The sequence below is a fragment of the Balaenoptera acutorostrata genome, chromosome 16 (assembly GCF_949987535.1).
Source record: "Balaenoptera acutorostrata chromosome 16, mBalAcu1.1, whole genome shotgun sequence".
Lineage (NCBI taxonomy): Eukaryota > Metazoa > Chordata > Mammalia > Artiodactyla > Balaenopteridae > Balaenoptera > Balaenoptera acutorostrata.
The window spans coordinates 40,144,099-40,156,872 of NC_080079.1; the positions used below are offsets into that span (position 1 = coordinate 40,144,099).

The 12,774-nt window shown below is 37.2% G+C and overlaps 1 protein-coding gene across 6 annotated transcripts in view; it reads right to left on the reverse strand.

Moving 5' to 3' along the window:
* A1CF (APOBEC1 complementation factor) overlaps positions 1-12,774 on the reverse strand; it is an 84,618-nt gene that overhangs the window by 36,483 nt on the left and 35,361 nt on the right. For 4 of the 6 annotated variants that reach the window (XM_057531513.1, XM_007182838.2, XM_007182836.3 and 1 more), the window contains 2 exons: positions 4,656-4,790; positions 2,727-2,857 (listed from right to left, as the gene is read on the reverse strand). In XM_057531513.1, the coding sequence (XP_057387496.1) occupies positions 2,727-2,839 (113 nt within the window). In that variant the 5' untranslated portion in view covers positions 2,840-2,857; positions 4,656-4,790. Of the gene's footprint in view, positions 1-2,726; positions 2,858-4,655; positions 4,791-7,071; positions 7,208-12,774 lie in introns of all 6 variants that reach the window. The other 2 variants (XM_057531512.1, XM_007182839.2) reach the window with 1 other exon arrangement.

A 12,774-nucleotide genomic window follows, 5' to 3' on the forward strand; every position in this document is an offset into this window, starting at 1 on the left:
GGTGAGGTTGGCCCTGGGGTGTCTATTCTGCTATTTCACATTCCATTTATCCTACTCATGAAAATTCAAAGTCACTCTGCGCCATCACCTTGCTTCTGGCATCCAACCTGAACTTTAACTGGAAGTTTGGCCACCAACTTTCTCTTTCCAAATGCTTTGTCATTTTTTTCCTCTTCCTTTTCTGCACCTTCCTGCCATCATCGTAACCATCCGCAAACATTTATAGAGCATCTGATATGTGTCAGGCACTGAGCTTTACATGCATTATCTCCTTTATTTTTCATAATCCCCCCCATGAGGTAGGTATATTTTTGTCTCTATTTTATAGATGAAGACATTGAAATTCACAGAAGATACTGTTATTTTTTAATGGATTGTGTTCATTGTTCAAAAAGTATTGACAGGCTCCAGTGTGTAACAATATATTAAGTAGATACAGCAAACTTTGTTGATTCCCTACCAGAGCCAATTCTACATCCATCTCAACTTAAAAGCTATTTTGAGAATAACCTTTGCTATTAAGATGTTTAGTTTCTATGAAAGACCAAGGAATGGAGAATCTTCTAATTCCTGAAAACATCACTAATATATTTTAATATAGCTTTTTATAGCCCTTTCTAAAATAATTTAGTATATATTATTTCATATGATGGATGCTTGGAATAACTCTGCGTGATCAGGTGATAATATAAAACGGATGCTGAAAGAGGTCAAAGGATTTGTCCAAAGGAACCTGGGCTAGACCTCTGATCTCCTGATTCTCATACCAAAAAATTTTCCATATATCAGAGCTCTTTTGAATCCATGGTGGAATGTGTGGAAGGGGAGTCTCCTTTATGTTTTTTCCAAGAATCTGTTCCAGAATCCAATCCTGGTACTGAATGACTAGGCTACTAGCAGTTGCCAAGTCCAATCAATCTTTTCATGGCTAAGGGGTTTAAGAAAAATGACCCAGTAGTTGGCTGACTACAGAATTACAAGGATAATGCAGGACTTATTTTGAGCCTATAGGAAGTGAGAGAAAACTAATGACAGGAAATCTACTCTCTCTGTATTCATTAAATTTAAGATTCCCTCAGTTTTAAAGTGCATCTCTGTTACAGGAAGAAAATATAGGTGAAAGACTGCATCTCAGAATTAATGAATGTGCTAATATGTAAGGGTTCTATCACTTATTGACCTATTACTATGTTCCAAACACTAAGCTAAACATATTGAAATCTTGATAACAACCCCATAATAAACCTATGAAATAAGTATTATTATTCCCACTTTATAGATGAGGAAATTGAGGCTCAGAGAGGTCAAGTCACTTTCTGGCACTCAGCTGAGGCCCATCTGACCCCAAGCTATTGCTTTTTCATCTAACACACTAATCTTTCTTCCACGTGGCCCTGGGCTTCCTTAAGAAAGGATTTATGGCAGTTCTCTCTGGTTTAGATTTTAGATCGTAGATAATTTCATGTATTGTCAATTTATAAAAACCAGTTATTGATTGTATAGGGTTATGTCCTGGAACCCTCTGCTAATCCCATGGTTTCAAATATTGCCTATATTTGGCTGACCCCCAAATTTACGTTCCAATCATGACCATTCTCCTGACTCCAATATCAAACAATCAGCAACTCCCCTGGGACGTCTAATGTGCATCTCAAATGTAAATTGTCCCAAACAGAGCTCTTCATGTTTTCCTGTTATTCTCCCAGCCTTTTCCATCTCTATGACACTGTCACATCCACACATACTTGGACCAAAATCCTAATTTTCTTCCCTGAATTATAAATCCACTCACACTCTAAATCCAATATTTAGCCAGTCTTGTCTATTCAACCTCCAAAATATTTCACACATCTGACTTTTTACCACCTTTACCACTAACCCCTTATGCAAGCACCACCATCTCCTGTCTAGTTCTAGACACAGCAGCAGCCTTTGAACTGCCTTCCCTCTTTCAGTCCTTACCCTGCTACAGTCCATTCTTCACTTAGTAGTCAGAGGAATATTGAATGCATGAATGCATGAATCTAATTAAAACCTCCTGTGATTTCCCCTTTTTATTAGAATAAAATCCAAATTCTTAATGATGAAATATAAGACTCTCCAACTGTATTGCCTTCAACCCTCCTCTCTTTACTCTGTTCCGAATGTTGGCTTTCTTTCTGTTCCTTTAACACATCATGCTTATTCTCATTTTGAGACCTTTTCACTTGCTGTTCTTTATTTCTCTGAAATGATTTTCCTCCAGGTATGACTGTCACGGCGGATTCTTTTCATTCAAGTCTCAGATCAAATTTTACTTTCCGGAAGCGTATTTTCTTAAATACATCAAGTTAAAGTAGCAAGCTCCTCACACAACTTTACCTCATTTCCTGGTTTTTATTTTTTCAAACTCTTTTACATAATCTTACACATCCAATTGCTCACTATGAGTGTACGAAAGTATACCTTGATACTTCTAATGTTTTCAACAGTGTCCAGCACATATTTATGAAATGGATAAATGAATGAATTTTGCTTCTTTGAACATTTCACAGAACTTAGTCTGGCACCTTATATAGTGTAGGTTAAATAAACATTTCATTAAATTGATTTCCAAGAAAAAGAACTAACCTTTTATTTCTGATTTTGGCTATATTTTGCATATACTATATTAGATAAACTTGATGGAAGAACAGATAAAGGTACATTGTCTGATTCACTTTTAATCTAGAAGAGATGGATCTTACCTAATTTCATAATTATTAAGTTGCTTGATTGCATTCTTGGCTTCTTGTTTATTTGAGAATGTTACAAATGCATATCCTCTATTGTTGCCATTAAAATCCATCATCATTCTCATTTCATAAATTTTACCAATCTACAAGTAATAAGAGAGAATTCATATTTATACATTTGTACTTCCTAATGAAAACACACACACACACGCATACACAACGTTTTCTGAAGTCTCTGCCGTGTTTGGCATTTGCATCCCATGTGTAATAGTTTGCATGTTTTCATGCTGGGTTCAGATCTGTTATCTGACTCATGGGCAAAGTCAGGATAAATAAAGAAAACATGTACAAGTGGCATTTCAGCCGGAGTTGCCAGAATGTATATTTTTGGCAGAGCAAATGACCTTTCATCACACAATTATCTGGGGATTTATACAACATCTTAGGGACCAGAAAACACACTTGTCATCAGAAGTACAATTTCTTGATAGATTTGTTCTTGCCCTTTACATTGGCCTCTGAGGCCTCCATAGTTTTTATCTTTACTTGGTCATAATCTACCAGTGATGTTTAAAACCAAAACCAAGAACACTCATTTGGAGCCTTGTGAAACTGACTTCTTAGCTATCTTTTCCACCTACCATGATATAAAGGTGAACACAGAAGGTGTGTTTCAGAGGATGGTCCTGGGAGCCCTGTTTTCTCCATCTGTAGGCTGAAGGTAAATGCTAGTCTTAACACAACTGATCTAGGGCCAGCACCTCCATGGTAGCAGTGAACTCACTCTATCCCTCTCACTGTAACTCCGCTGCTTTGCTTATATACTATTCCCTCCTGCTACCCCAACTCTTCTCTATAATCCAGACACAGTAATTCATTATTGCTGGCTGCTATAAGACGGGTGGCCCACACAGATGTGAGGGACACGCGTGGGGAGAAGAGGCATCATTAAGCTACTTCTATTATGTCAGTGGTGTCTGACCCACAGGTCAGCCCCACACCACCCCACAGTACTCAGTGATGGACACCTATTTTTTTCTGGGCTCATTAGGAAAGAGTTCAAGCATGTTTCATCTCTGCATTTCGAGTGTTTCTTGGTGCTCATTTTCATGTTCAGTATATAAGATTCTTACAGGATTAAGTCCTTGTAACTTATGCACATGCCAAGTGACGTTGTTTGTATAAAATTAAGAGTAGTTCTGAAACTGAGCTGAATTACACACACACACACACACACACACACACACAGCCTGATTTTGGCATTTAGGAAAAGAAATAGCTAAACTTTCATTAAATTTTCTAGGAATTTTAAACACCACTTGGTAAATTATTGAAAATGTTAGTTTTGTATTTTTGCTTTAACTTTGGGTTTAGTAGCAAAATATCATTTGGAATTAAAACAGGAAATTTATTCCTTAATTATATAGTGACTTTGAAAAACCATGTTATTAATCTTGTTGATTGCATTCAAATTTGTAGAAGGAAATTTCATTCTGGATCAATATGTATGGGGACACAGTTGAGCCATGACATACACATTTTTTAATGTGAAAATCTTACACTTTATAAAACCATATTAAGATTTCAAACTTGAAGCAATATCTTATTTTAGACAGGTTGTTGTAGTGTTATTCTAGATTGATAGACCTGTTGAGTTTGCAGTAAGATGGTTATGCTAGTGGAGATGGGGGATTGAAATATAGATTAAACAGTCATCAGCAGTGGTAGTTTCAGCTGTCAGTAACAGGACAGAGCTGAGTCAAGGCAGTAAAAATTAGAGGCCAATCACTAACAACTGGGAAGGTTTTAACTTTGTTCATGATTGAGGAATGGTAATTAGAAGAGAAACCATCACTGACCAAGAAGAATGAGAGTGAAAGCAAGGTGAAGAGAGTAGTATTTTTTCCTTGAAAGATTAAAAAAATACATCTTTAGACTCACTTTTTCGCATAATGGTATAAGTTCATCTTCAAAAAGGTCTCGGGGAAGTTTTCCAATAAAAATTTCACAGCCCCTTTCTGGGGGTGCAGCATCCCAACCAGGCGGGGGACCACCATATTTTCTTTGTCCATTTTCCTTCAAATCGCATGTGGATTGTAGGAGGGGGAGAAGAAAACAATAGAATCTTTAGTTTGAGTTCCTCAACTATTTTCAAAATCATTTCTCAATAAGGAAGATACTTATTGACAAGTAATAGTAGTGGACTGGTCAGAGGATAAAAATGGACGTCTCTTTTGTATGAATTTTTTAAAAAATATTTATTTATTTGGCTGCGTCGGGGCTTAGTTGTGGCATGTGGGATCTTTAGTTGCAGTATGAGAACTCTTAGTTGTGGCATGCATGTGAGGTCTAGTTCCTTGACCAGGGATTGAACCTAGGCCCCCTGCATTGGGATCGCGGAGTCTTATCCCCTGGACCACCAGGGAAGTCCCTCTTTTGTGTGAATTTCAACACCATGCTCTCGTTTCAGCGACTTGCTCCAGATAAGCACTGTGAAAACTTAGAAAGTGCTGGACAAATATAAAGGGTTGCTATTTTTTTGGTTTGTTATTGTTTTGCCATTCAAACTCACCAATGCCTGATCATCAACGGATCTGATTATAATTTGAATCTGGGGTTCTGGTTTAATATTGAAGTCTATGAGGTTCTGGACCTGAACTACTTGGCTCCATGACCCACTAGCTGTGGGGCGCTGGGCAAATTGCTTGACTTCCCCAAACCTCAGTGTTTTTCATATATTAAGTGGAGATACTATCAGCTTTTGATTAAAGGAGATAATGTATCAAATTTGCATGGCACAGGTCTTGGCATGTGATATATATTCAATAGTTATTAATTCTCTTCTTGCCTCCCTGGATTGAGGCTGTTTCATGCACTGAGCAAGGCAATGCAGGCCCCTAAATAGAAACATCATGAAGGTTAACATTTGAAACAGTGGACTGGCTAATTTTGGGGGTAACCAGTGAGGGACTTAAATCTGTCTTCAAAGCTGACAAGATGGTGAAAGGTGTTTACTAATGTTGCATCTCTTTGCGGAGAGCAATGCTGTTCTCAGTCCAAATACCGTAGCATTAGCTTATATATATTTTTTTCCTTTGTTCTAAAAAAATCCATGGTAAATTCAATGTCCTTTTGGGGGAGGAGCAGCACCGATGCTTGTCTGCCCTGCTGTCTTTATTTTTCTGAAGGTTAATGACCTAAAAATAACTTCAGGGGCCCCAAAGTGAAAGATAGGCCTACACAATTACTGAGCCTGCGCGTCTGGAGCCTGTGCTCCGCAACAAGAGAGGCCGCGACAGTGAGAGGCCCGCGCACGGCGATGAAGAGTGGCCCCCTCTTGCTGCAACAAGAGAAAGCCCTCGCACAGAAACGAAGACCCAACACAGCCAAAAATAAATAAATAAGTAAATAAATATTTAAAAAAAAAAAAAAAAGATAGGCCTAATCCACCACTATTGAGCTGAAATAATTCATTTGCTGGAGAAGAATAAATTTACTTTCCACTTAGGCATAGCCAAAGCTCTTTGTCGTACTTTAAGTGATTTTTGGAGAAAGGAAAACATAAAAGACCAAATATCAGTATTCATTGCTAACTTCTACAATTTCTACTTTAAAAAACTTTTATACCATAAAATGATACATGATGTTGGATAAAACCTAGTCATGTATAAAGTAAAAAGAAAAATTCCCCAATGCATCACCCTACCCATCTGTAGAAATAGTTACTGTTAAGTTTGTCTGCCTTTCCAAATACTTTTCTATGTATATTTTCAAAAGACATGTTAGTTATTTAAAGACATTGTTTTTCGCGATAGTTCTTTGTCAAAAAAATCAAAGTAAAGCAGCTTCTAGTTTCATTGTTAAATCTCTACATATACTAACTTGAGACTTTCTCAATTATTATTATTTTTTAAAATTTATTTATTTATTTATTTATGTATTTATGGCTGTGTTGGGTCTTCGTTTCTGTGCTAGGGCTTTCTCTAGTTGCGGCAAGTGGGGGCCACTCTTCATAGCGGTGCGCAGGCCTCTCACTATCGCGGCCTCTCTTGTTGGGGAGCACAGACTCCAGACGCGCAGGCTCAGTAGTTGTGGCTCACGGGCCTAGTTGCTCCGCGGCATGTGGGATCTTCCCAGACCAGGGCTCGAACCCGTGTCCCCTGAATTGGCAGGCAGATTCTCAACCACTGCGCCACCAGGGAAGCCCCTCAATTATTTTATAAGTGGTAGTACAAAGGCTTTTTGGATCACAGTATTTAAGTATTTAAATGATGTCTGTGATTGCAGTCATTTAAAAAATTCCTACTAATTTAATCATGTTGCCTTAAATTAAAAAGATGTCATATGGGTGTTCTACCTTGCCTTGATTACTTTTTGCTTCAAGCAAGTAGGTGCTTTTCATTTTACTAAACATTGAAATATTTGCCTCAAGAGTTCTTGTATTTTTTTCTTCCCCTATATTCTTGCAGGATTATCCAGTAGAAAAACTGTCACTGAAAAATATGAGAAATAAAATGTTTTATACTTACAGGAAAAAAAAAACAAACAAAAACGTAAGAATTCAATGAGCATATCTCAACCAAGAATTTCCTAAAAAAATGAATTTGATATTTTCAGAGACATATTTAAAGTTTTCTTACTTAACAAATACCTATATAACACTTAGTATATGACAGCACTGTTCTAATTCTCAGTATCATGGGTTAAGGGCTATTACTATCCGGACCTTACAGAAGACAGTTAAGCCCACAGAGATTAAGAAATTTGCCAAGATCATGTGGTTGTGGAGTGGAAAAGTCAGGATTTGAAGCCAGGCAGTCTGGTTTCAAAGGCCATCAGCTTAATTCCTACTACATTTTGCTTTGTTATGTGGTAGCCTAATCACTTATAACAGATTCACACATTTAAGTACTTATTTATGAAAATATTATCATGCCACTGAATTGAAAACTCTCTGCTGCATTTAAAATCCTTTCCAATTTCCAATCGTTTTACTACACAAATTTTGAGGAAGAACATATCTCATACCTATTGCTTACAGAGAGGTGTATTTCTATTGCCATGCTACAATCCACTTCTTTGGGTCGACTGTCACCATTTGGTTGATGCTGTTCCCTCTGAGGCCATTTCTGTTTTTTTTTTTTAAAATTAATTTATTTATTTATTTTTGGCTGTGTTGGGTCTTCGTTTCTGTGCGAGGGCTTTCTCCAGTTGCGGCAAGCAGGGGCCACTCTTCATCGCGGTGCACGGGCCTCTCACTATCGCGGCCTCTCTTGTTGCGGAGCACAGGCTCCAGACGCGCAGGCTCAGTAGTTGTGGCTCACGGGCCCAGCTGCTCCGCGGCACGCGGGATCTTCCCAGACCAGGGCTCGAACCCGTGTCCCCTGCATTGGCAGGCAGATTCTCAACCATTGCGCCACCAGGGAAGCCCGCCATTTCTGTATTTCTTAAATGTCTGGAGATATACTATTCAATGGATTATTGGAATAAATTTAGTATAAACTTGGCAGTATTTTTCCTATTCATGCTGAGGAAACCAAACTTTCATCGCATCATAGTGAAATGGTTATTCCAGAATTTCTCATTTGACAAGCTTTGTGTGATAGCTTGAAAATAAATAGGCAACCAGCAGATTGACCTTTAGAATTTCCCCCTCAACTTTCTTGCTATAATTGTTAAAAAATGTCACCAAACTATTTTGTGCATGTCACGTATATAGGAGAATTCATCTGCTTATAAGCCAAAATGATTGGGTAGGAGAGATGATTAATTCTGTTGTTTCTGTAAACAATTGAAATAAATTCACCAAGAGTATTTTGGGGGATCACCAAGAGTCTGACTGGTGAAGTTCAAGCACTGGGGGAGATTTGCCCTGTGAGCCACCCACTGGGCTGGGAATGCACCAGTGGTGGAGGTCCAGGCCACTTTAAGACAGGCGCTGGGCATTAGTCATGGGGTTGAAATAGCTGTCCGTTACTCGGAAAGGACAGTTGGGAGCTGGATTGCTGGTATTTTAGGCAGTATTTTTATAGTTGAGGAGTTTAAAATAGATAAAGCCAAGTTATAGCTGCTCTTTCCTCTCCCGGCTGATGTCCTTCTTGTGAGATGAATTCCTCCAGCAGCACAAATGTATTAGTCATTCAGAGAGAGAAAATATAGGTTTTTGTTTGCCATGAATGTTTGTTCATTGAACTCTGGGATCTTTTATTTTTCCAATCAAAGACTTGGAAACCATTTATTCTCTCAAGTCACACATAAATAGGTGAAGACCTTCAACTGTGTAAATTTAAAAATTAAAGACCTGGGCTTCCCTGGTGGCGCAGTGCTTGAGAATCTGCCTGCCAATGCAGGGGATGCTGGTTCGAGCCCTGGTCTGGGAAGATCCCACATGCCGCGGAGCAACTGGGCCCGTGAGCCACAGCTACTGAGCCTGCGTGTCTGGAGCCTGTGCTCCGCAACGGGAGAGGCCGCGATAGTGAGAGGCCCGCGCACCGCGATGAAGAGTGGCCCCCGCTCGCCGCAGCTAGAGAAAGCCCTCCCACAGAAACGAAGACCCAACACAGCCAAAAATAAATAAATTAATTAATTTAAAAAAAAAATTAAAGACCTCATTCTAACTATAAATCCAGTGGCTTTAATTTAAATACTGGATACTGAGCCTACCCAGTAAGTATTTGGAAGTCCCTTCTGTCGCAGATATTTTAAGCCTTTCATGAAGGAATCATAGAGTCTTTAAGAAATTTTATATACCATCTTCTTGACCTTGGATAAAACCACCCAACCTTTAGTAAATGATTCTAAGCAATAAATCTTAGCATGAAGGACAAGTGGACTGAGTTAATTTGGGCCACCTGGCATCTGATCTTCTAATACATCTGGGAAATCTGGGCAAAACTGCCCTTTTCCTATAGGAGTTAAAAATAGCAGATACTTGCTTTTCTAGTGTCCCTTGCAACTAGGACAGTAATGGTTATAATAAAGTTAAATTGAGTTCTGGTGCAGAAATTTTCAACGTGCTAACATTAGTGTTGAATCCTCCTTGGATACATTTTCTTATCAGTCCAGGTTTGTGGTGTGGTTTTGCATTTCATTCCTAAAAGCTTACTCTTTAAAAAATTTTTAAATTTTAATTTAATTTATTATTATTTATTAAAGTATAGTTGATTTACAATGTTGCGTTAGTTTCAGGCTTACAGCAAAGTGATTCAGTTATACATATACATATCTATTTTTTTTCCTAAAAGCTTACTCTTGAATCTAGTTCTCTAAATTCAAAATTTCTGTAAACCAGCATCCTTTTAATAAACTCCTTTTCTGCTTAACCAGCCAGAATTTACCTCTAATACTTGCACATAATAGTAACAGCAGCAAAAAACAACGGCTAAAACAGCGGCTAACTCTGAGTCAAGCAATGTGCCAAGTGCTTCCCAGGTATTAATTCATTTAATCTTCTCAACAAACCTATGAGGATGATACTACTGTTACTTTCATTTCGTAGGTGAGAAATCCAAAGACATACAAGCAGTAAGTGGCAAAGACAAAATCTGAATCCTGAGTCCATGCTTGTAGTTATAACATTTTTCTCTGTTTTTTTATATTAACCCAATATGCTCATTTTACAGATGAGGAAACTGAATCCAGAGATATTATGTGACTTCCTTAAAGTTACACTGGTTTAATTTATTGCAGAAAACATGAGACTAAATGTCCTCTGATTCTCAATCTGGTGAACTTGGCAAATATACTGTTCAAAAGTCGTGATGACTTTTCTTCTCAGGCTTACCAGCCTCACAATTTTGTATGTTTTGTGTCACACCTACTTTCTTGTTCAACTTCATCAAACATGGACACCAGATGGTTGGTTGTCTCACATAAATGAACCGATTCATAAACTAGAAGAATATTAATTAATGAACCCTCATTCAGTCTATTTTTCTGAGTAGTAATTTCAATTCCTTTAACGGTTCTTTGGAAATTTTATATTGCAAATCTGTGCTCATCTTTGTGGTTCCCTTTGGTCCTTTGTTTTTTCTTGCCAAGAGGGAAGAAATGGTGTATGTTTCCTTATAAACTGCTTTCAGATGTTCTCCTACCCATTTTCCAATTGACTATGTTTGTATCTATTTCTCCCCCTGATCGCTCAGGTGCTGGACAATCTCCCCATGCTTGGTGACATTTCTAACCTTCACAAGCATGCCAGTCACCACCACCATACCAAGAACAATGGTTCCATGGCTAAACTCCTGTGGTCTCTTCTCACAGCTGATGCCAGTGCATTGAGAACAGCTCTCTGGACTGTGTCTATTGCAGTTCATAAATTAATACCATATTTTCCTGCTTGTTGATTTGAAAGATTGAATAAAGGTCTTTACAAGGCATTATTTCTATTACCTTTCACCTGTGTACGAACTATATATCTCAATATGTGATAGGGTTTAAGGCAAATCTAAGGGGCCTTATATAAGATGTATCAAAAGAATCCTCTTAGATGTGATTTTAACTTTGGTCTGCTAATGCTGTTATTGTTGTTGAGGACAACAGACGGTGCTATAGGGAATGTTTATTTTGTTAATTCTGTATGAAAGATAATGACCTGTTTTGTGTATTGTTTGTTTACCTGTGCATCTTAAGACCAGTGACTTCATATTGGTAAAATCTATTTTAGGCTAAGAATTTTTCGAAGGCAGAATTTATTTAACTTATATACTGTGGAAGTTGGCATTACCATTATTAGCTATTTTTTTTTACAATCTTTGCATTCATACACAATATGAATGCCAGATATTTTCTTTAAAATAGAAAGAGCAATAACAATTGTGGTATAAAGACTGAATAAATGGGATGTTGGAATTTGTAGAAATGTGGTACTATAGTTAGTAACAAAGAGGCAAAGTTAGGGCAGGAACATAATACATGAATATAAATTTAACTTTATCATCATACAGCCCAGAGTTTCTCAAAATATTTTATGTAAGGTAATATTAGGTGGTTTATAGACCAATGTTTTACTTTAATAGTTATGCATTTATTTTATTGTACATCAGGAAAATATATTTATCACATAAAACCTTTTCCACTTACATAAGAGAAAAAGTCTACTTTTAACACTAAACTCAATATTTCTATTCAAGTTATTTAATGAATTCTAAATAAATATTATTTTTGGTGGTATGTGTTTATGGCAAAAATCACAAAGATGCAAATAGATTTTGGCTTTTGAAAATTTATCTTTGTTTCAGTCTTCAAAAAGCTCTCACATTTGATTTTTAAAAAATATATGGTATGGTTTGTTCATAAAAACAACTATCAGCAAATTATGAATCATGTTCCTGTATCGCTTTGGAAGACTGACTGTTGAAAGCCTATTGCCTAGGAAAATAGTCCTAATTTCATTTCAAGTTATTAGTTGTCTTATGGAGGCAGAACTAACTTGTTATCAGATGATGCCTTTAATAATATCATCTTCTAATATTTTCCCTTTATGGATTATGTGTGACAACCACCCTTGAGGAATTCAGTATCTCAGTTGTTGAAGTATTTAAGAGCACACAGGCTTCTAAAAATAACTTGCATTTTGTAAAGCTTATTATATGTTTTTGGCCAATTCATGGGTATTTTAAATTCAAGAATATCCTTACACAAAATTAGAAATCAGAAAATATATTTTTTTGGAATGTGTATGTGTGTTTCTACATAAGAGAACAAGTAAAATGCAAATTAACTTCTAAGACCCTCTGTTCACATTTGCCATGAGTTTCACTAATGATGGACTGCACAGCCTATATTATCTTGAGACCAGGATTTGCTGTGTTTATGCTCACTTCTGGCTCTGGGCAGTTGCCTTGTCTTACTGCTGCAATCTCCAGGAACCTATAAATTCCATCTATAAAATAACTAGGTGAAATCTTTGGTGATTCCTTTATCCATTTTGGGCTTTTATCTTTTTGCAATGTGTAATTTATTCAATAGGCCCATCCAACTTTTTATTATAGATATAATTTGCCTTTCTGAATTGACTAATAGTAGTCGGAGATCTGATTGAATGCCATAAAGATATCCA